General features: G+C 45.6%; 2 protein-coding genes across 5 annotated transcripts; both read right to left on the bottom strand.

The window, feature by feature from the left end:
- Nucleotides 1–14,064: 14,064 nt before the first annotated feature.
- On the bottom strand, nucleotides 14,065–19,435 carry LOC125523888 (putative F-box/FBD/LRR-repeat protein At4g13965). 2 transcript variants are annotated; one of them, XM_048688949.1, is made up of 5 exons: nucleotides 19,268–19,435; nucleotides 18,168–19,164; nucleotides 17,878–18,045; nucleotides 17,567–17,793; nucleotides 14,065–14,358 (listed from the first exon to the last, which is right to left on the bottom strand). In XM_048688949.1, exons 2-4 carry the CDS (start codon nucleotides 19,020–19,022, stop codon nucleotides 17,578–17,580), a joined length of 1,239 nt encoding a protein of 412 aa, XP_048544906.1. In that variant the 5' UTR covers nucleotides 19,023–19,164; nucleotides 19,268–19,435; the 3' UTR covers nucleotides 14,065–14,358; nucleotides 17,567–17,577. The 2 variants fall into 2 exon arrangements, with proteins under 2 accessions (XP_048544906.1, XP_048544905.1); XM_048688948.1 differs by having other exon boundaries at nucleotides 18,168–19,435.
- Nucleotides 19,436–21,451: 2,016 nt separating this feature from the next.
- LOC125520543 (F-box protein At4g22280-like) lies at nucleotides 21,452–24,173 on the bottom strand. 3 transcript variants are annotated; one of them, XM_048685495.1, is made up of 5 exons: nucleotides 23,973–24,173; nucleotides 22,345–23,243; nucleotides 22,085–22,252; nucleotides 21,774–22,004; nucleotides 21,452–21,695 (listed from the first exon to the last, which is right to left on the bottom strand). In XM_048685495.1, exons 2-4 carry the CDS (start codon nucleotides 23,182–23,184, stop codon nucleotides 21,795–21,797), a joined length of 1,218 nt encoding a protein of 405 aa, XP_048541452.1. In that variant the 5' UTR covers nucleotides 23,185–23,243; nucleotides 23,973–24,173; the 3' UTR covers nucleotides 21,452–21,695; nucleotides 21,774–21,794. The 3 variants fall into 3 exon arrangements, with proteins under 3 accessions (XP_048541452.1, XP_048541451.1, XP_048541454.1); XM_048685494.1 differs by having other exon boundaries at nucleotides 21,799–22,004; XM_048685497.1 differs by having other exon boundaries at nucleotides 21,799–22,004; nucleotides 22,345–23,263; nucleotides 23,973–24,167.
- Nucleotides 24,174–24,613: the final 440 nt, after the last annotated feature.

The raw sequence follows: 24,613 nt of genomic DNA, 5'->3' as shown, positions 1-24,613 counted from the left end.
GGTAGTACCGTGGGCTCAAGAAGATGCACGTTTCGAGCGCGAAAAACTAGATCTTTGCACAAACCACTCCGAGCCAACACGACACCACAAGACCACGCAACACACAAAACCAGAAAGGCACACGACAAACGAACCAACCACGAGACACCACCTCTCCAAAAGAGAGGGCGGTGGCCGTAGCCACCTATGTTTGAGTCAATTGGTATGGCACCGCGAAGAATTATCCTTGGGTCCATGACCAAAACTCATCTTTGAAGCACAAGTACCATCAAACATGGCTAATGTGAAAGACTTGATTGATTTATGCATAATGGGGGGAGGGAGAGTTCATTGAGAGAACATCACTCCCCCTATGTCCATGCCTACATCTAAATAGGACAACACATTGAGTATGGTGGGGTGTGCAAGGGTTCAAGCAACATTGCTCGAATCGATGATATTTAGCTCATGCCTTAACTCACGAAATCTTGCTTCATCCAAGGGCTTCGTGAAGATATCTGCAAGGTTATCATGAGTGTTGACGTAGTTGAGCTCGATCTCTCCTTGCCTAATGTGATCCCGGATGAAGTGATACCGGATCTCAATATGCTTCGTCTTGAAGTGTTGCACTGGGTTGAGAGAGATCTTGATGGCACTTTCATTGTCACACCAAAGAGGCACTTTGTCATAAGTGACACCACAATCCTTTAAAGTTTGCCTCATCCATAAGAGTTGTGCACAACAACTACCGGCCGCCACATACTCCGCTTTGGTGGACGAGAGAGACACACAACTTTGCTTTTTGGAAGACCAACTTACCAAAGAGCAACCAAGGAATTGGCACCCTCCGGAAGTGGACTTCCTATCCACTTTGTCTCCCGCCCAATCGGAATCCGAGTACCCTACAAGCTTGAAGTTGATCCTCTTGGGTACTATAAGCCAAAGTTTGGGGTATGAGCCAAATATCGAAAGATTCGTTTGACCGCCACATAGTGACTTTCCTTAGGTGCGGCTTGAAACCATGCACAAATTCCCACACTCAACATGATGTCCGGTCTAGATGCACAAAGGTAAAGGAAGGATCCAATCATGGAACGATATACCTTTTGATCCACCACTTTACCATTGAGATCTAAATCAAGTTGGCACTTGGTGGGCATTGGAGTGGAAGCCGGCTTGACATCACTTAGCTTGAATCTCTTGAGCATGTCTTGAGTGTATTTGGATTGATTGATGAAGGTTCCTTCTCTTCTTTGTTTCACTTCGAACCCTAGAAAGAACTTCAACTCTCCCATGGAGGACATCTCGAACTTTGATGTCATGAGAGCGGCAAATTCCTCATTGAAAGCTTTGTTAGGAGAACCAAAGATAATATTATCAACATATAATTGGAACACAAACAACTCCCCTTTGACCTTCTTAGTAAAAAGAGTGGGTTCAATTAGCCCAACTTCAAAACCACGGTCTTGTAACAACTCGGTAAGGTGGTCATACCACGCATGTGGGGCTTGTTTAAGGCCATAGAGTGCCTTATCGAGTTGATACACATGATCGGGAAAGTAGGGATCCTCGAACCCGGGGGGTTGCTTGACGTAAACCAATTCATTAACGGGACCATTAAGAAAATCACTCTTCACATCCATTTGTTGTAACTTAAAGTTATGATGAGAAGCATATGCAATCAACATGCGAATGGATTCAAGACGAGCAATGGGAGCAAAGGTTTCACCGTAGTCGATACCCTCGACTTGGGAGTAGCCTTGTGCTACCAAACGAGCCTTGTTGCGAATGATAATCCCATGGGCATCTTGCTTGTTCTTGAATATCCACTTGGTTCCAATGACATTGTGGTTCCCCGTTGGCCTTGGCACCAATCTCCACACTTTGTTGCGCTCGAAGTTGTTGAGTTCTTCGTGCATGGCATTGAGCCAATCCGGATCTTCTAGCGCCTCATAGACCTTGTGGGGTTCCACACAAGAGACAAACGCGTGATGCTCACAATAATTTGCTAATTGTCTACGAGTGCTTACCCCCTTTCTTAAGCTTCCAAGCACATTCGTCATGAGATGATCCTTGGTGGAGAGCTTGGAAGCAACCTTGGCAGCACGACGCTCTAATTCCTCCTCGGTGGTGAGTTGAGGAGCGGTTACTTGATCATCTTGAGCGCCGTCATGAACTTGTTCTTGATCTTGAACTTGCTCGGGGGAGAGAACTTGACCTTGGGCATCACTTGGTGTGTCCACACCGTCTTGAGTATGATCTTGCCCTTGGTCTTGTTCATGATGTTGAGGGCCTTCACTTTGTTCTTCGGAAGCGTGTGGGCCTTGGGTTGGTGATGGCTCCACTTGAGTGGAGCATTGTCCTTCTCCTTCGGCCACAAAGGGTTCCTCAATGGGTAGGATGAAACCAACACCCATTCTTCTTATGGCTTGAGGAGGAATTTCATCACCTACATCACAAGTGCCACTTTGCTCCACTTGGGAGCCGTTATTCTCATCAAACTCCACGTTACACGTCTCCTCAATAAGTCCCGTGGATTTATTGAGGACACGGTAAGCATGAGAGTTTGTAGCATAACCAACAAATATGCCCTCATAAGCTCTAGCCTCAAATTTAGACAACCAAACACCTTTCTTGAGAATGAAACACTTACACCCGAATACCCAGAAGTACTTGAGGTTGGGCTTGTTACTGGTGAGTATTTCATATGGAGTCTTGTTCAAGCCCTTGCAGAGGTAGAGCCGATTTGATGCATGACACACGGTGTTGATGGCTTCGGCCCAAAAGTTGTACGGAGACTTGAACTCTGCCATCATGGTCCTTGCCGCATCCATCAACGTCCGGTTCTTCCTCTCCGCAACACCGTTTTGTTGAGGGGTGTAGGGTGCGGAATATTGATGCTTGATTCCCTCGTCACTAAGAAACTCATCCAAGGTGTAGTTCTTGAACTCGGTGCCGTTGTCACTTCTTATTGTCAATATCTTTGCATTGTGTTGACGTTGTGCTTCATTTGCAAAGTCAACGATGGTTTGTTGGGTCTCGCTCTTCCTCTTGGAGAAATACACCCATGTGTGCCTTGAGTAGTCATCCACAATCACCAAGCAATACTTCCTACCTCCAAGACTATCGAAGGATGGAGGCCCAAAGAGATCCATGTGAAGGAGCTCCAAAGGCCTCTTTGAATAAATGATAGTCGTGGGAGGGTGAGCCTTCTCATGTAGCTTTCCTTCGATACAGGCACTACAAGCACGATCTTTAGCAAAACTAACATTCGTTAGTCCACGGACATGGTCCCCCTTGAGGAGACTTTGCAAAGATCGCATATTGACATGGGCTAAACGGCGATGCCAAAGCCATCCCACATCAACTTTAGCCATTAGGCATGTCGCGGTCTTAGTGGGTCGCTCCGAAAAGTTAATCACATATAGACCGTTCTCGACATGCCCAACAAAGGCTACTTTAAGAGTCTTGCTCCACAAGAGGGCCACGGTATCGATATCAAAGAAAGTGGCAGAGCCCATGATAGCAAGTTGACGAACGGAAAGTAAATTGTATGCAAGGGACTCAACAAGCATGACCTTCTCGATCGTGAGATCATGAGAGATGACCACCTTGCCAAGTCCCAATACCTTAGAAGATGAGGCGTCACCCCACTCGACATTGGTGGGCATAGATGGATCCTTGTGCACGTCCACCACCAAGTCCTTGCTTCCGGTCATATGATTTGTAGCTCCGCTATCGAGCAACCATGATCCCCCACCGGAAGCAAACACCTACAAGAGATCAATGCTTGGTTTTAGGTACCCATTTTGTAATGGGTCCTTTGATGTTAGAAACAAGGGTTTTTGGAATCCAAATAGACCATTCAATGTATTCATGAAGAGAACCAACAAATTTGGCATAAACATGCCCATCACTAGCACGGCATAACACATAAGAAGGATTAAAATCGCCGGCTTTGTTGAGAGGGATGGCATTGCCCTTCTTGACATTGTTCTTCTTCTTCTCCTCAGGGGCACTCTATCCCTCCCTCACAAAGGTTTGCATGAGGGGAGGAGGTCGTTTGGTCTTGTCATTCTTCTTCTTGTTCTTGGAGTCGGGCACGTACCCAACCCCTTCCTTGGCCACACCTCCCTTTTGGTTGATCAAGAGATCGTTGAGGTTCTTCTTGCCTTGTATGCAAGTCGCAAGACCTCTCTCAAGTTGCTCCTTCAACTTCGCATTTTCCTCAACAAGATGTATATGCTCACAACACGGGTTAGTAGCATTTTCATTATCAATTAAAACCATATGAGGAAAAGTTGCTTTCTCCTTAGTTAGCTTCACTTGGAGTTGATCATGAGACTCCTTGAGACTAGCGTGAATACCCTTCAAGGCCTTGTGGGCCTTGTCAAGTATATCAAACTCCTCTTTGAGTCTAGCAAGATCAACCCCGAGTTTGGCCTTCTCGGAATTTAGCACACGAGAAACAATGAGGGCATGATCATAATCTTTCTTTAACTTAGCATGATCAACGTTGTGTGACTCCTCAAGAGCCAAACGAAGACCACGCTTCCTCAAGAGCATTGGAAAGATCCGAAATCTCATCGGCATAGTCACGACTATGCCCTTCCATCTTAGAGATGGTGTCTTCGTGAGCCTCGATCATGTCATTGGCCTCCCCCAGTTGTTCCAAGAGAGCAACAAAGTGCTTCTTGGATTTTCCCTTGAGTTTGCCCATAAAGGCCTCAAACTCGTTAGCCTCCACATTAGCTCCCTCAGGTTCATTAATGCTATCCATTGGGGAAGGATGATTAATGATGGTAGTTTTGATGTTGGAGGTTACCTTGTTGGTGGCTTTAGCCATGAGGCACTTGGCGGTGATGCTCTCGTTGGGTGAGTCGAAGAGAGACACCCGTGACGTTGTTGCAATGGCAACGGAGGCCATGGCAACCGACTCATCATCTTCATCATCATCATCATCCTCATTATACTCTTCTTGCACAACCAAAGCCTTGGGAGGAGTCTTCTTGGTGAAGTTGTTCTTGTTGGGGAACGACTTGGCCTTGTCCTTTCGGGTGAGTTTGCCACCATTTTCTTCCCTCTTCTCATACGGGCATTCCGCAACGAAATGACTCACGTTGCCGCAATTGTAGCACGTCCTTACACGTTGCTTGCCCCTTGTGCCACTCGAGTTGTTTTTGCTAAGATTGGGCCTCGAGTTTTTCTTGCTCCAAAATTGCCTTGAAGCAAGTGCCATGTGTTCATGATATGCATACTTCGTATCTTCGGGGTTGCTCTCCTCTTCTTCCTCTTCTTCTTCTTCCACGGTGAGCTTGGCCTTCAATGCAAGGTTAGACTTCTTTGCCCGTTGAGAACGGAGCACCGCATTGTTGGCAGTCTTGTCCAAAATGTTCATGGCCACAAACTCATCCAACACTTCGCTTGAGGTCAAAGTGTGGAAGTCCGGTCTTTGACGAATGATGGAAGACATGGCCTTGTGGTAGGGCATCATTGCCTTGAGGAATTTGCGCTTGATCCAATTGTCATCCGTGTCCTTGCTCCCGTGATCTCGTAGTGAGACCGCGAGTTTGGTTACTCTCCGATAAAGCTCACGAGGTTCTTCATCTTCCTTCATTGCAAACTCATCGGCCTCATCTTGTACCACTTCATAGTTGGAGCGTTGAATGCTTGCGCTTCCCCGGTAGAGAGACACGACACAATGCCATGCATCTTTGGCCAAGGCGAAGGGACGAAGATGAGGTAGGTCTTCGGGTGGAATTGCATCTTGAATGATGAAGAGAGCATTCTCATTGAATTGATTGTCCGCGGCTTCTCGAGGAGTGAAGTTGCTTGGATCATGTGGATAGAAACCTTCTTCAATGATTCTCCAAAGGTTAGTGTTCACATGATTTAAATGACGTTTAAAGCGGTAAACCCAAGAATCAAAATCCTCATTTTTCACAATCTTAGGGGGAGGACCGGCATGATTCAAATGAGTGGAAGGAACCGGTCCACCATAAACAAGTGGTGGTTCCACATGGGCAAAGATGCCGGTGCCATTCTTGCCACTAGAAGAAGGAGCCTTTTCACTACTAGCTTCCCCCTTGTCGGAGATAGCATTCGACACCTTGATGGCGGGATCACCCAGTTTCAACTGTGCGGTGGATAGTTTAAGCCCCTCAAGAAATTTAGTAAACATGCTTTCAACTTCGGTCGTCATGGAGGTTTTCAATGTCTCCAAGGCCACATTGAACTCCTCACGAGAGACCGAAGTTCCCCCATCGCCCGTAGACGAGATAGGATTCACACCGGAGTGTTCCTCCGCACCGTCTACGGTATCAACCATACTCTTTGGACGGTAAAGTCCTTAATAAAGAGACGAGGCTCTGATACCAATTGAAAGGATCGATATGGTTGACTAGAGGGGGGGTGAATAGGCAACTAACAATTTTTAGCTTTTCTTTAGCAATTTAAACTTTGCATCAAAGTAGGTTGTCTAGATATGCAACTAGATGAGCAACCTATATGATGCAACACGAATAGGAACACAAGCAAGCAAGATATATGAAACAAATAAGCTACACAAGTAAAGGCACGAGATAACCAAGAGTGGAGACGGTGGAGACGAGGATGTGTTGCCGAAGTTCCTTCCCTTTGAGAGGAAGTACGTCTCCGTTGGAGCGGTGTGGACACAATGCTCCCCAAGAAGCCACTAGGGCCACCGTAATCTCCTCACGCCCTCACACAATGCGAGATGCCATGATTCCACTATTGGTGCCCTTGGAGGCGGCGACCGAACCTTTACAAACGAGGTTGGGGCAATCTCCACAACTCAATTGGAGGCTCCCAACGACACCACGAAGCTTCACCACAATGGACTATGGCTTCGCGGTGACCTCAACCGTCTAGGATGCTCAAACACCCAAGAGTAACAAGATCCGCAAGGGATTAGTAGGGGGAATCAAATATCTCTTGGTGGAAGTGTAGATCGGGGCCTTCTCAACCACTCCCGAGCAAATCAACAAGTTTGGTTGGCTAGGGAGTGAGATCGGGCGAAAAATGGAGCTTGGAGCAATAATGGAGCTTTAATGGTGGAAGAGGTGAGTCAACGGGGAAGAAGGAGACCCTTTATATAGTGTGTGGAAAAGATCTAACCGTTACCCACCAACCAGCCCGCGGCCAGCGGTACTACCGCGCCTGGCCAGCGGTACTACCGCAAGGCCGCGCGGTACTACTGCTTTCAACCAAGCGGTACTACCGCACGGCAGTGCGGTACAACCGTACCGTCCCACGGTACTGCCGCGACCCCAACACAGAAACAGACACAAGCTGGGGGCGGTACTTCCGCACGCGCGGTACTACCGCGCCCCCCATGCGGTACTACCGCAAGGCAAAAGTCCCAGCCAGGGGGAAGGGGAACTTCCGTGCCTACTTCCGCAAATAAACGGAAGTAGCAAAAACCCGACACAGTAGTACTGCCGAGGGGCGGTACTACTGCCTGACCGCATAGCGCGGTACTACCGCACGGCGAAAGCGGTACTACCACGGCAGGTGCGGATGTAAAAAATTACATCCGCTCCTACTACCGCAAGGGGGCGGCACTAGCCTGGTGGGCAGCGGTAGTGCGGCTCTAGGAGAGCGGTACTACCGTGAGCACCAGCGGTACTACCGTGCCACGGCGCGGTACTACCGTTGATCCAGGAGCAGTACTACCGCAATCACAACAACAGCCAGTCAAAGAAGGCAGGAAAAACGAAGGAAGCTCCAAGGAAGACGAAGGGGATAAAAGGAGACGTGTACGTGATGATTCCACCCAAACCTTTCCAACACGGACCCCCTCTTAATAGTACGGCTTTCCTACGACTCAAATCCACCAAAAAGAAACGTAGAAAAGACGTCGTCTTCATCAGTCTTCGAGGGGCACCCAATCGTCTTGTGCCTAGCAAAGAAGTGTCTGGAAAACTCATGGCACACGATTAGTCCACAAATGCGTTGTCATCAATCACCAAAACACTTAGGGATAAATATGTCCTTACACCTTTGGTCAGATGACCACATATGATGTTCTTGGCAGTGGAGTCCAGTTGAACGAACTTCTTGACATCAGTAGCGGTGACACCTTCACTAGCCTTGGGGACACCATTCTTGACGACATACCAGAGGTCGACATCAATGGCTTCAAGATGCATGCGCATCTTATTCTTCCAGTAGGGATATTCAGTTCCATCGAAGACTGGGCACGCAGCGGAGACTTTGATTATCCCTGCAGTCAACATAGCTAAAACTCTAGGTGGTTAAACCAAATCACACAGAACAAGGAAGTACCTTGCTCTGATACCAATTGAAAGTGCTAGTGATCGACTAGAGGGGGGTGAATAGGCGATTTTTATGAAAGTCTTCAAAACATGGAAGTTTGGAAGACAAACGATAGAAATAAACCTATTACCATGCAACGGAAGGTAGACTACACTAAGCAAGCCATAGTCAAGTATTCAATGAAGTGAAAGCACAACGACTAATAGCAGCTAGGCAATATAGATCAGGTAGGAAGATAATATGAAGCCAATCAGAACAAGCAGTCACTCAGTGAAGACAAAGGATAATGCAAACAAGCAATGACTTCACAAGGACCAACTATAAATAAAGAGATGGGAAGGATAGAACCAGTGACTCGTTGAAGACAATGATTTGTTGGACCAGTTCCAGTTGCTGTGACAACTGTACGTCTGGTTAGGGAGGCTGAGATTCAACTCAGAAGACTGTGTCTTCACCTTATTCCCCTTGAGTTAAGGACACCCGGTCCTCGCCCAATCACTCTGGTAAGTCTTCAAGGTAGACTTACAAACCTTCACAGACTTCATTCACCGGCAATCCACAGTGACTCTTGGATGCTCAGAACATGACGCCTAACTGGCTGGAGGATTCACAGTCCTCAAGTGTAATAAGTCTTCAGATCACACAGACAGGAAGACTTAAGTGATGCCTAACACTCTTTGGCTCTGGGTGTTTAGGGCTTTGTCCTCGCAAGGAATTCTCTCTCAAAGGCTTCTAGGTGGGTTGCTCTCAAACGACAAAAGCCGTACACTAACTCTGAGAAGCCAACCGTTTATGGTTGTAGGGGGTGGGCTATTTATAGCCACTAGGCAACCCGACCTGATTTGTCCGAAATGACCCTGGGTCACTAAGGAACTGACACGTGTTCCAACGGTCAGATTTCAAACACACACGACAACTTTACTTGGGCTACAAGCAAAGCTGACTTATCCAACTCTGAATAAGATTTGCTCTCATAGTCTTCACTCGAAGACATAGGATTTTGGTTAAGCATCACTTCAGTCATTCTGACTGGTTCTCTTGGATCCCACTTAACAGTACGGTGGTTCCTATGACTCAACAAAGAAGAAAAAGAACGACGAAACAACTAAATCTTCGCGCTCCATAGTCTTCATGCGATGTCTTCTCTTGTCATAGTCTTTAATGTGAATGTCTTCACATACCACTTTTGACTTCAATGTCTTCATACATTTTTAGGGGTCATCTCTGGTAGGAAAACCGAATCAATGAGGGACTTCTACCTGTGTTATCCTGCAATTCTCACAAACACATTAGTCCCTCAACCAGGTTTGTCGTCAATACTCCAAAACCAATCAGGGGTGGCACTAGATGCACTTACACATCTCCCTCCAAAGATAAAGGGAAGACCTTCTTCTTAACAACATCTCCAGGTACACCTGCAAGTTTAAATAATCCACAAACTTCATCCACATATATTAGATGCTCATCAGGATGCTTTGTTCCATCTCCTACAAAAGGATTAGCTAGCAGTTTTTCTATCATACCGGAAGGAATTTTGAAGCAGACATTTTCATTTTCAGTAGGTTGAGGATCAACTCTTTGCTCTACTGGTCGGGGTGAAGATACCCCGAACAAGCCCCTTAGAGGATTACTTTCCATAGTAACAAGTGACAATAAATTTCAGCACACTATATAAATTTTTCCTTACCAAATTCCACCTACCAAAAGCGCTTCACTGCCTGGCAACAGCGCCAGAAAAGTAAATAAAGTGCAGCAAGGTGGCCCAATCCTTTTTGTAGCAAAGGACAAGCCTGGACAAACTCTTATATGATGTAAAGCGCTCCCGAGGACACATGGGAATATCGTCAAGCTAGTTTTCATCACGATCATATGATTCGCGTTCGGTACTTTGATAATTTGGTATGTGGGTGGACCGGTGTTTGGGTGCTGTCCTTACTTGGACAAGCATCCCACTTATGATTAACCTCTATTGCAAGCATCCGCAACTACAACAAAAGTATTAAGGTAAACCTAACCATAGCATGAAACATATGGATCCAAATCAGCCCCTTACGAAGCAACGCATAAACTAGGGTTTAAGCTTCTGTCACTCTAGCAACCCATCATCTACTTATTACTTCCCAATGCCTTCCTCTAGGCCCAAATAATGGTGAAGTGTTATGTAGTCGGCGTTCACATAACACCACTAGAGGAGAGACAACATACATCTCATCAAAATATCGAACGAATACCAAATTCACATGACTACTAATAGCAAGACTTCTCCCATGTCCTCAGGAACAAACATAACTACTCACAAAGCATAATCATGTTCATAATCAGAGGGGTATTAATATGCATATAGGATCTGAACATATGATCTTCCACCAAATAAACCAACTAGCATCAACTACAAGGAGTAATTAACACTACTAGCAACCTACTAGCACCAATCCCGGACTTGAAGACAAGAATTGGATACAAAAGATGAACTAGGGTTTTGAGAGGAGATGGTGCTGATGAAGATGTTGATGGAGATTGCCCTCTCCCGATGAGAGGAGCGTTGGTGATGACGATGGTGATGATTTCCCCCTCCCGGAGGGAAGTTTCCCCGGCAGAACAGCTCTGCCGGAGCCCTAGATTGGTTCCGCCTCGTGGCGGCGGAGTTTCGTCCGAGGAGATGGCTTATGATTTTTTTCTCATCGAAAGACTTCATATAGCAGAAGATGGACATCGGAGGGCCACCAGGGGCCCACGAGGTAGGAGGCGCGCCCAGGGGGGTAGGGCGCGCCCCCACCCTCATGGGCAGGGTGTGCCCCCTTGGTGAACTTCTTGCGCTTAGTATTTTTTTTATATTCTGAAAACGTCTTCCGTGAAGTTTCAGGACTTTTGGAGCTGTGCAGAATGGGTCTCTAATATTTGCTCCTTTTCCAGCCCAGAATCCCAGCTGCCGGCATTCTCCCTCTTTATGTAAACCTTGTAAAATAAGAGAGAATAGGCATAAGTATTGTGACATAATGTGTAATAGCAGCCCATAATGCAATAAATATCGATATAAAAGCATGATGCAAAATGGACGTATCATGTATCGTACCATGAACCTTGTTATGACCATTGTTATTTTAGTTTCTATGATGTGAGTGATGAATCTACTTATGAATCTGTTTGAATGTTATCATGTGCAACTTGTGATTTGAATGTGTTGGTATCACATTGAGGGGGAGCTCCTCTCATGCTTATTTGTCTTTGTACACATTGTTAAGGGGAGCTCCGCAACAAATCCTTTTGATATTCAAAGTTTTTATTATTATTTTAAGAATTGCATGTATGTTGTCATCAACTACCAAAAAGGGGGAGATTAAAAGTGCAATCATGCCCTTAATCTCATTTTGATGTTGATGACAACATGCATATATGGGACTAATCATGTTTATCAAGTATATCTCAGGATTATGCCTCAAATGCCGTGTGTGGATCATGACTAGGGACAAATGCATATAACTCAAGATTGGAGATACAAGACAATAGTGTTGGCTTTGTTTACGGTTTGTTCTTGAGTATAGGGATCCCGCACTATTAAGAGGGGATCGTTGGATCTAGTGAAAGATTTGCTCAAAACCCACCAACTCCATTTTTCACCGGACGTCCGGTACGCTACGGACGTCCGATCCCTCTCGGCTGTCCGGACGTCCGGCTCTCGGCGATCGTCCGGTGTTTCTTCACAGAACGATATTCACGGATGTCGGAGCTTCTCCGGACATCCGGTCGCCGGATGTCCGTTTTCCTCTGGAGGTCTGACACTTTCTCAACAGAACATTTTTTACGGATATCCGGTCATCTACGGACGTCCGGTCATCGGACGGCCGAAACGTCTCGGACGTCCGTTGGCTGAGTGCTGATTCGTGGCTTGTGGTTCTCCAGCGTCGGGACGACCGATGTCTGTCGGACGTCCGGACCTATCTGTGCCACCGAACGTCCGGTCCTGTCCGGACGTCCGACGTCTCATGTGCACTTGAGTTGCTCAAATGGTTACTTTTCCACCTCCACTATATATAGCCTTCTCCCCCCCATGGGATAAGGTTGACCATTCACTTTGAAGCTTTCTAAGAACACATCTCACTCCCTCTCTTGTCTCCCTACACCAAATCCTAGATCCTCAAGGGATTTGGGAACATTTGAGAGACGTTCTCCAATCAAGTGATAGATCCACTCCTTCCCCTTCCTTGCACCAAAGGAATTTGTGATTTGAGCAAGTCTTGAGCTTTTCTTCATCGTTCTTGTTACTCTTGGAGGTTGGAGACTCCTAGGCGGTAGGAGTCATTCGGAGAGGAATCAACCATTGTGATTACCCCCGGAAAGTTTGTGAGGGTTCGGAGACCACCCCAAGGTCTACCACTAGTGGTTGAGAAACGCCTTCATGGTGTTGTCTCAAAGGGAGAATAGGGTGAGCCTTCGTGGCGTTGGTGTGCCTTCGTGGTAACATCCACCTCTCTAATGGTGACGTAGCTTCCTTCCAAGGAAGTGAACATCGGCATATATCCTCGTCTCCCAGAGTTGCGGTTATTCCTAACCCTAACTCTCTACTTGTGGTTACTTGTCTCTTAGCACTTACTTATATCATATTGTGCTTGCTTACTTACATACTTGTGTTACTTGGTTATCTTACTTAGCTCTTAGCATCATTTGCAATTGTTAGGCTCACTTTCATATTCCGCACAATTGCCTAAAATCGCTAAGTAACAATTAAAATTTGTAGTTGTACCTATTCACACACACACACCCCCTAGGGCCATCTCGATCCTTTCAGATGTACCGAAGCAGAAGTATTTGGATTATCAAGAATGCTAGGATCTTCATAAATGAAAGGCCCAGTTTTTATAGACATGTCTCTGAGCTGGTTAGGTGGATTCCTTTTGACCAACTTGAGGGTGTTCCTTTAAACAATTTTCATTTTATGGCCTCTTTCTACAGAGTAAAACTTTTTTTGCGAGAATACATATTGAAACTTATTGGGGAAATAATAAAGAGTAAAAGGCTGTGGGGTGTTTTGCCCTACAGAAACCAATCAAAAAAATGTGGTGTACAATTCCCATGTTCCAATTCATCCGGGTATAGCAAGGAATTGATCTAGAAGACATGTGCTCCCGGAAAGATCAAAGTCTTCTTCTGGTTACCGCTAAAAACCCGTCTCTAGTGCAATGACAGACTGCAACATAAGGATTGAGAAAACGGATATTTTTGCCCCATGTGCATGAGGAATCTGGAGACACTCATTCACCTATTCTAGGAATGCCCGGTATCAAAAGAGATATGGCAACGAATTTCAGCCTGGCCGGATTGCAGAAAGCTTGCTCTTCTCACAACCTGCTGATACCCCTTCTGATCAACGACTGAGAAACCTTCTGCAACAGACAAGACCCAACCTAAGGCAAAGTTCAAAACGATGATTTTCCTGGTGGCATGGCACATCTGGACAGAGCGCAACAACCGAACTTTCAGACATACACCAAGCCAAATCAATAACATGACGGCTGCTATTAGAAGCGACATGGACTGCTGGAAACTAGTTAGGGCGGATGTGCCTACAGACGCCACTAGGCGACCCAGGATACGGAGAGAAGCGTTTTAGTTCCTTTTCAGGGTGACTTCCACACCCAACTCCTGTAAACCACCATGATCAATTGATCATGAACGCATTTGCCATCTTCTCCCTGCTTAATATATGAATGTCGGCGATACACCGGTTCTTCAAAAAAAATGGATATGGAGACATTAATTGAACACGTGCACAACCTAAGCGCACACGCACACATGAAAAACAATAGGGTTCTGCCATTGGCATCACAAGCCATTCACCGTACATGCACCAGCGTTGCTTGGTGCATAGCGGAGTGCACACTTAATGGTTTTACCATATACCGAGTAAAACTTACTGATAAAAAAATAACCCAAACTAGCTGCGGCTATGCCAGTGAATGGCGACGGGCGTTCGAAATAAACCACAGTAACAAATCAGTACACATAAGCGCTATGAAGCCAGCAAGTCCGATGCATGCAGTTCGACAAGCTCTAATCCAGCCAGGTCACCAGCGTTTCGATCACCTGCAAGGCCACAAGTTAAAATGGTGCCTGTGGAACCTTTCCTGCAACATGATGTCTATATGTATACTAATAGTAGAATGCCCGTGAGTTGTTACCGGGGTTTGAATTCTTTTGCTGGTGTATATGTAAGGCCAACTCAAACGCGGCGACCCATTTCGTCCGTCCGCGGCCGTTTGAGTCCACACGGACAAAAATGCGGCCCAACACGCCGGCGCAAACGAATGAGTGTCCTTTTTTTGTCCGCCACAACCCTTTTCGGCCCAAATTTCAGCCAGGTTTGTGTCGGCACGGACAGGGCGCAGACACCCGCGACGCCCTCCCTTGTCCTCCCCCGGCCCATCCATCGATGGCACATCGGCCATTCTTCCCCCTCCCCTTCCACACTCTACACCCTGGCCTCGCCGCCACCCAGTTCTGGCCGCGGCGACACCACTCAGGCGCCACCGCCGCATCCACCAACTTCCCCACCACCACCGCATCCACCGAGGCCAATCTCTTGCCGACGTTTGTGGCCGCTCCTCGCCGCTGTCGGAGCATGAGAAGGCACAACTACCAAGGGTCGCCGGCACTGCCCCTCGCCTCCATGGTTACTGCCGGAGGGTGCGGACTTCACAGGCCCACTGCCCTTCACCGGCCATGTCTTGGCCACGCCCGCCTCCATCGCCTCCCGCAAGGTGTTCGGCCCTTTGCCCACAAGGTACCATGGTGGACAGCTCAGATGAATTTTTTTTTAAACAACTTCATATGTTCATTGGACGATTCATCCTCCGACAAAGAGGATTTATGGTTGCTACTTTGGTCGTCAATGAGCACATTGCTAGTCAGCAGCCTAGGTTTAGGGGCGCGATCCCGGTCCACGCTCCAACATTGAATCCTAACAGAGAGAGCGATCATTGCCTTCTATAGCAATTATTTCCAGTGCACGTTCCCACTCTTCAACCCCAAGCTTTTCTGTCGACGCTTCCAGATGGCGAGACATGTGTTCAACCGTAATCGGGGGGGAGTCGTGGAGTATGAAAATGTTGAGCCTGAGCATGGACCAGCAACGTTTGCACAGTTCACCCAATTTCATCAAAAGTGCGTGATTGGACAACTCACATTCAACTTCAAAATGATTTGGTTGAGCATACGTGGATTCACCTAGGAAACCAATAGATGTATCGGCTCTTTTTCTTTCAATGTATTTGTGACTATTTCAAATTCATTTGGTTGTAAACTATAAGATTTTTATTTGGTTGTAAACTATTTATTGTGATGTAAAAACTATGACTTTTATTTGTATTTATATGAATAGAATGTAAAATGTTAAAATTTGGCCAAAAACCGGCCAGGTGGACCAAATGAGTCGGCCAGTTGGGCGCATTAGCCGGGAAAACACGGACGAGGATGGATGACACCCCTACGGCCGACGACCCAAACGGACAAGGCGGACCAAATCCGAGTCCGTTTGGGTCACAACATTGGAGTTGGCCTAAACATAATGCATGTCAAATTTCGCATGTATACAAAAGATAGCCAATAATAGTCAAAAAATAATTGAAATCCACTTACTTCACTTGCAATGTAAGTTGATAAAAAATGTAATTTGATGATGTGACGATAACCAGTAGAAAAATATAGGTAGAAAATTAGTCTAACCATGTCATGTTGTAGATACTTAAGCACCTTTTTTTATGATGTGGGGATGACTCTCTAGGTTTATGGGAATTTCACAATCTCGCTTCGGTATTCCGGAATCATATCTATTATCTAAGAATACACATGCACCCGCTCTACAATATTTTTCTTGGACCCTTAGGCAGAAAATGTATGCATTTATGACCTATAGTAGAAAAAATAACAAATAAATTAGACATTCTTGATGTACCTAAGTATGACCATCGGAGTATATCTTAGCTGACCTCGTTGTCCACCCCTATCTCATCTTCTAAAAGATATTCCAAATCTCCATGTGTCAAGGTCGTGTCATAGATATGCATCAACTTGGTTTTGCTAGGGAAGGACATGATGTATTTTTTTCATTTCAGTGAAAGTAATAGCAGTGGCGTTTTCTTTAATCCCATTCAAATCCGTTCCGTGACGGCGAGTCGCCGGCAAGGCAGGAGGCTGGCAGCGAATAAAATCAGGATGGGCGGAAGGGAATCGCTGAAGCGAGGCAGGTGGCCGGCTGGCCGGTTGTTCGTGCGGATCGCGAGACGGGTTGGAGTGCTTGCTGGGCTTTTTGTATTTTCTTCTACATCCCATCTCCTATTCTTATGGTATACGGGCCGAACTAAGATCCCAGGATTGAGAGGTTGCTGCTATGTGCCTGTGTGCATATTTTGTTGTTGCTGTGTGTGGTTACAGGAGAGGAATAATAGTAGAGGCTACAGAGAGTGAGAAGGGTTTAGATGCCACTGCTGATTAAACTGGGGCTGATTATACTGGGTTGTGTGGCACTGTGACAGTTTATACATGGGCTGATTGTCTAATGCTGAGGATTGCCATGATTGCTAGGTTTTATTTACTAATTGCTGATTGCTAGATAAAATAGAGAGATGTATATGGAATGATTGCAATTACTTCATGCTGCTAGATGTCTATGCTGGTGAAAATGTGTTGTTTGTGGGTTTTTTTTTCTTTCATGTGTTATAGTACATATAAAAAAGTATAAATTTTCTTTTGACTGTTTGTTTTGCGTGTTATTTTGTATTGGAGGCTTGGAGCAATAATTTTACTCTTCAACTGAACGTGCAGGGTATTAGAAAGATAAACATATGGATTTGGTAGTTCCATAAAATTAATAAGATATAGGATATTGAAATATAGGGGTTAAGATTTAGGGGTGATGCTGAAGTTAAACAAATTTTAGGGTAGAATCTTGATAGGGGTGTCCCCTATATAGAGATTTAGAGGAGATATTTTAGGGGAGCTTAACCGATTCCTCCTCCAAATCCGACAATGCTTCCTAATGTCCATGAGGATCCTAAAAGGTACTCCCTCCGTCCCAAAATAAGTGTCTCAACCTTAGTACAACTTTGCGCTAAAGTTACTAGTAGAAAGTTGAGACACTTATTTTGGGACAGAGGGAGTATATGTTAGACACAGCTAATGTTGAACTACTAGAATATGCATACTCCCATTGCAGCGCACAGGCAATTAACTAGTAAACTGTAAAAGCATCAACATGTGTCATGAGCGTGTGATTTCGACAGGGCAAGAAACTTACCATAATATACCTCAAGATGGCTTGATATTTATTTCTGGGAGAGAGATAAGGTTAGCGCATAAGATCGCCACCACGACACCGACTCTTTTATCATGCTTTGGGCAGGTAATTTCGATTTTCTTAAGCTTCTGGCAATAAAATGGTGTCTCTGTTCCCTTGCAACAGGGGTTTATTTTCACAGCAAAATTTCCTGAAAGCTCGGGACGTCGATAGATTAAAGCTCCAACCTGAAGGTAACACCCAAAGACTATTACACTCGATTCATGGACAAGTGTGCCCATCAAGGTGCGGGGAAATTCTGAAATTCATACCTCGGACAACCCAAGAGTAAGCTTTTCTAAATTAGGTGAGTGCCTAAGCAAGTACAGCAGTGCTTTGCAGCTATTATGCAAACACCATTCATTCAAAGACAAAGTTGTCAAATTAGTGAACACTACTTGATGGAATAGTATCTCATTTCCCAATAATTCCTTCCCAACCTGCAAATACAGTACAAAAAAGGTCGTTGAGACAAAATACTTCGCAGAAACAACATGCTACTGCTATAGAGAAGACAGAAAAAGAACTAAATGCAACCATGACTACTCTTGATAAAGCATACCATGGGGCCAACGTGCAGCAGTGTCAAGTTCCTGGCGTTCGAAAAAGCACGAAGAATAGAGCAGCCATTAACAAATTCAAACCCTGTCTGTTCTGAGTGAATGGAGGCTGTTAACAATGATCGCATGTTGATAAAAGAAGGCTTCGTACAGAGTAGTGCACCGATGCATAGCGAGACTAGACTAGGCATATTTATAACAATATCAACTTCCTCATCTTTTGTTACAGAGAAACCAACGGTGCTGATGCTCAAGTTCTTCAATGTGGTAGAGGAAAATTCTGTGGCAGTGATGTCACAGTCATTCATCTCTAGGTCTTCCAACGCCGGGCAGCCAGAAAAGAGCTGCTTGATGAGGCAATTGCTGACACAAACATAGTGAAGATGCAATCTTTTCAAGTGTGATGAGGTAAAGGAGTAACGGTCGGGGTGGAAGGTTCTAAGAATATCTTCTGTTTCGCCTTCCTCGTACAGGTCATGGTCGGCAATACTCAACGCCTGAACATTGCACCTCAGGGCATGGTATATCCACAGGTTGGCAGTGTCACGGATATTGTCAAACAAAATGTGAGGCCCCTCAGCGCGCAGGCAGAAGGTGTCGAGAGGTGCATGGCCACGACGCAGCAGCAAGTTATTCACAAACTGGGCGAATCTCACCTCGCCGGTGAACCCCAGAGTGCTGACATTGAGGTGCCGTGCGGACAACCAGAGGTGGCGCCACCTTGGTGACAGCACGCACGTGCGCACGGCGTCCTGCGCCGGCAAGGAGAACAGGATGCGGTGGAGCAGCTCGTCGGGGAGGCCGCTGATCCTGTCGCCAACGGCCATTGCTTTCGCTCTCTTGCCTGGCTTCGTCATGGCATTCAGTCGAACAGGTGGTGTGCACGGTGCAGAGCGATAAGTACGATCCAAAGCACTCCGCGGATGATTCTGGAGACCAAAGGACCAACCAACGAGAACGAGCGGAAGAACACGAGACTCCCCAGCTCAGCAGATCTGCCTGTGAAGCATCATTTCTCGGTTGAGATTCAAAAACACTGCACAAGGTGTAGACAGAAAATGTTAATGCTGTAAAATCTCTCATCCGTCGGGAAACATGCTACCTCTGATTTATTTGAGAACTAGACTAGAAAGCGGGAGCTAGATGCGAGAGAAATGGGGAGGAGCTTTGCTACATCCACGGACTGCTAAAAAAACTGGGGAGGAGCTTTGCTATATGGAAATGCGGAGGATAGGAACAGAGGAAAGGAAGAACTGGGGTGGAAGCGGGAAATGGCCTTTGGTTCATGGGTGTATATACACCCCATACAAAAAGAAGTTAAGAATAAAACTCAAAAAAGTTTACGTGTTTTTGACTAAATTTGACTTTCTTTTGGACTAGTATATAAATTTTCACGAATAAAAAACCACTGTTTACTTCATGGCAAGAAAATGAAAAATATTGCTATATACAAGATACTATTTACATTATTTCTTTGCGGATAACTATTTACACTATTTTGGCCTAATTTATTTATTTATTCCCTGAAGTCAACGGGAGTTTTTCTTTTCGTGGACTTTTTTACAAGTACAAAAGGTTAGGTTTATTTTTTTAAAAAAGTCAGATTTTTTGACTTTTTATTTAATTACTAAAAAATCTATATGGGGTGTATATACACCCAAGAACCAAACATTCCTGTCCAGGTGAAAGCTAGCCAGCTAGGGCTCTCTCTCCCTCTCTTGAACGTTCTGAATCACCCAAATCTCGTCAAGTTTCATGCGGTGCTTGCTTGAGGCCGTTGAGGGCACTTGCTGCTTTTGTGCCTTTTTGTTCTGTGGGCTTGCGTGTGACATTTATCTTCGGACATTTTTGTCTGCTAGTATGTTTTTAAGGGGTTTTATCTGCTATATGGGATGGAGACTTGACTAGCATGAAATTTCAGCATGCATGCCCTGTCTCAAAGCAAGGGGAAATAAGAAAGAACGAAAACAGAGCAACCAACCACATTACAAACACAAATATTCATCATAATTCGACTACGGTCTTATTTTTGCTCTCTAACATTCTATCAGCATGCAGTAGCGAAGGCAATTTATAACTCGAAAGAGAAGGTCGTCAAACGTGAAGAACAAAGATACACAATAGTAAAAAGTCAACACATGCATCACGTCCACACAAGAATCAAATTCACATTCACTGCTGTGTGTGCTTCTTAATTTTTTCTCCTTTCATTTACAAACCATGAAAAACAACACCGTCCTCCTTGGCGCGTACCATTATGGTTGTGCTATCCAATGGAACCCTATAGTTTCACGTGTGGCGGCTTCATCCTCGACGCCGTTTATGGAAGCAAGTCTGCCCACGATGGTGTGTGATGCCCTCATTCATGGCAACATTGCACTAACGTCATATCACACGCGTCCCAGTGTGTTGGCGCACTCAGTCAATGACGAGTGGCAATGCTATCTGAGTTGGCCCCGACGTTGCTCTTTGTGCACCAGTCGAGGCGGAGCCGGACCTGGCCAAAGAGCGTTGGGATAAGGATTCCACTCTGCTCCTCTAGGCGAGACCCCTCCAAATGCGGCGGTGCCCAGCTCGGTCCCAGGCTCTCGGATCTGAAGCAATGACACTATCCGACGTGTGGTGACGGCGGCCTACAGCCGACGAGCAGCACAGTATGGTGATTTTTGTGTGAACAAGCATGGAGGATATAGAATCTTATCTCTATGGTCATTTGCATTTGAGTCCTCAAACATTACCTAGTTTATGTATTCGTTGCTACATTTATCTATCTGTTAGGCACACTCAGACTTACTGTACCACGCAGATTACTCCCTAGACTTAGTTTACTCTGTAGTTTAGTCTCTGTACTTCATGGTAATTACAGATTTTGCCCTTGACTATATTGAACATTTGCTTTACATTACAGGCCCCCAACCCCCCTATTGCACTTACATTCTGTAAACTCAGCCCAACTCAAGATCACCAATGACAGCGATGACGAAACGAAACACGGCAGAGCGCGCTCCCTTACCGTGTAATGCCCAATTCCTACAACAACCGATCCAATGGTGTGCCGTGATTTTTTTTTTTCAAAGTATGGATGGTTGCTGTGCATCATCATAGCTACGGATGGAGGAAGGCCTGCGCCACAACATTTCCGTCATTTGCTGTCTGTGTACCGTTATGTTTTCAGCCAGAGCATGATTTTAAACTTGTGTTCTGACGAGTATACCGTGAGAGGGTGGCCACACGGCAAAATATGTTAAGACAGTCAAGCAAACGATGAGATTACAGTAATCCCGAATAATGTCAAACACAACTCTAATATCAAATTTCTCTGCATATGCCTCTGGAAAGTGAAACACATATCCAGATTCAGTTACAGGAATATTAATTTGTTGGCCTCATGATCACACAAACATTCCCCGCAAAAAGAAGAGCACACAAACATTAAAAAGCCCTTCCACATCAAATCGGAAGCAACACTTGCCAACCATCAGAAGCTCTAATCCACGGTAATAACGCATGGGCCGTGCACATCTCCCTACCTACAAGTACAAGAAAATAGCAGTGAGTTTCTGATTGCCTTTGTTGGCACAACTACTAAAAGGAAAACCAAAAATTACCATCAACGAACAAAGAGAGGCTTACTCCAAAGGATCCCAGCGCTCGTACGGATTGATGACAATTTCCGGGAGAGAGGCGCTAGCAAGTATGACATTCAGAATATTGCCCACCCTTTTGTCACCCTGAGGGCATCTGATCTTGACCTTCTTCAGATGTTTACAATTAAACGATGTGCTTGTTTCCTCGGACTCTGTGTTGTCCCTTCGGCGAAGCCTGTCTGAAGCTCTAGCCTGACAAGAATCAAAGACGTGTAAATATTTTTGTGAACAACAAGTAAAACCCATTGTGGTAAGACGAAATATATCCTTGCCTGGCTGAGACACAGAGTAAGTTTCTCTAAGGCAGGTGAGCGTCGAAGAAAGTAGACCAGTGCACGGAGGTCAACATCTATGCACCAGCCACTGACAGACAAAGTTTTCAGGTTGTTGAATGCCTGGCACCTCCAGAGATCTCTTCTTAGAACCTTGCTTGCAGTTTCCTACACAAGACGAAACCATGAAAAATAATAGTTAAAAGTTAGAAGACAATTAGATGAAGAATGAGTCATTGCACAGTTGAAGACAAACTTACATTGTCAAGTCCAAAGAACAACTTCAGCTTCGTAACATTTGACAGGGCACTGATAATATTGCAGCTTACATAAGGACTCGAGAAACATTCTTCATCCAGGCGAAATGAAGCCTTGACAACAGATGAGACATTCACAAGGCAAGGAGTTAACAACGGAATGTCCTCCAGATGCAGCGAAACAAGACTAGGGGTATCTATGACAAGGTCTTCAAAATCAGTATGGACATCATCAGCACCATAGGGGGTATGTGCGATAAATGTTAATTTCTTCAGGGTCCTAGAGGAGAACTTGGTGGCAGGAACACGACAGTCTACCAATGATAGTTCTTCCAGCTGCGGACAGCCAGAAAAGAGCTTCTCAATGAAGAGGGCAGCGATGGAAACATCACGGAGATTGAGTATTTTCAGATGCGACGAAATGAAGGGAGAGTACTCAAGATTAAATAATTTATGGCTGAAGATCTGAAGCACACGGACATTGCTCCTAAGGGCATGGCAGACCCACAGGTTAGCTCTGGGATGGTTAAGGGAAAAATCATCGCTCCAGCCCATGAGGGAAAAGCTATCTGGAGGTACCAAACCACGGCGCAGTAGTAGGTTGTCCATGAACATCACAAATCTCTCCATGTTGGTGAATTCCTGTGCCTCAACTTCAATGCACCGCAAAGACATCCAAACGTCGCGCCACCTCGTGGATAGCACGCATGTCTGCACTGCTTCTCGTGCAGTCATGAGAGACAGGATATGGTGGAGAATCTCATCAGGGAGGCTGCTGATCCTGTCACTTGTGATATCCGAAAACCCTGTTGGTCCCATGCGCTTGTTGGACGTATTGGCCATTGGCAAGAAGAAGTTTCCAGTGTCCAGTGCATTCACTTGAGCAGATGGTGATAGGTAGCCTGCACACAAAAGGTAGTGACTATAACAAGTTTTGAGGTCACAAGCAGATGTTTGGTAATTTCAGCTGTTGAATTCAATCAGTAGTCTTGAAGCAACTTGCCAAGATGACACACCAATTGGATAGGTACAAGTACAACTATCAGGCACTGTTAGACTAGCATTCAGGTGAAAACTGTAAATTTTCTGAAGGACAAGAGTTAAAATCCTCCAAAATGCCAAACCCTCGTACTCCCAGATTACAGTTCCAGGTAGCCTAATACGGCGGCAGGAAGGCAAATGTACATAGTTCGATCCCATGGATCTCTTATCTTTCCTCGCCAAAAAAAAAAAAAAAAACTGGATCTGATACACTTACAGAGGCATTCCAAAAACCAAACTTGAACAAACTGCCGGTCACTGCAAAGGGCAATCCCTTTCTTAAGCCAAGCTCGTGCAGACTACAATCATTTTATAACTTGGGTAAAGTGCGAGAATTACAAAAAATTGCCGCAAAACCAACCAACCAGCTAACTAGAATGGGGAGCAGGAGAGCTAGCACTAAAAAACAACAATTAGCTGCAACCTAGAAACGGGGAGCAAAGTGCCGATCTAATGGCGGCTCTCTCGTGCCATACACCGCCGAAAGCGCCGCGTCCGCCGTTCTCGGAACCTTATGCTGCGCGCCATCGGAGATGGTTCGGCATGATTTTAATCAAATCTAACAAGGAGGGTGGGGGGCGGGGGCTTACCTGGTAGTAAAGCGAGCGAAGCGCAACCCTACACAGGGAGCACCGGAGCAGGGAGGCGTCCGGCGGTGCTCCGTCTCCGCGCGGCCGCGGAGCTCAGGGTGGGCCAACGAGATGTGGAGAGGGTGGGATACTGGCCTGTCTTTTTTTTTTTTGAGGTGAAGAATACTGACTGAATACTGGCCTGTCTTTTTTTTAAACACCAAATAGCTTTATTTAGGCAATGTTTATGGAAATACAAGCTATTGATTTGGGGGGGGGGGGGGGGGGGGGCCGCCCACTCTCAAGAGAAGTAGAAGCCCTAACAAGATTGTGTGCTTCTAAATTACAAACTCGAGACTCATGACTAATAGATACTTTCTGAAATAGCTCCTTCTTCATTAGGATCTCTTTGACAATCACTCCATAGTTGCATGGATTCTCCTCTTCAATGTTTCGTACTACTTGCAAACAGTCCGTGGCAATCTGTAACTTGGCAGGTTCAAGTCTAGAGTCAGGGAGAGAGCCTCATTACATGCAATAGCTTACATAATTCCCGGCTGAGTAAGCCCCTCAAACACCACCGATGATACTCCAAGGAACGTGTCGCTCGTGTCTCGGCAGACTGCACTAACAGCACATTTGTTTTCTCCTCGGTTGACTCC

This window comes from Triticum urartu, chromosome 7, assembly GCF_003073215.2.
Source record: "Triticum urartu cultivar G1812 chromosome 7, Tu2.1, whole genome shotgun sequence".
NCBI classification, from domain to species: domain Eukaryota; kingdom Viridiplantae; phylum Streptophyta; class Magnoliopsida; order Poales; family Poaceae; genus Triticum; species Triticum urartu.
This window is presented reverse-complemented; position numbering and strand designations above follow the sequence as displayed.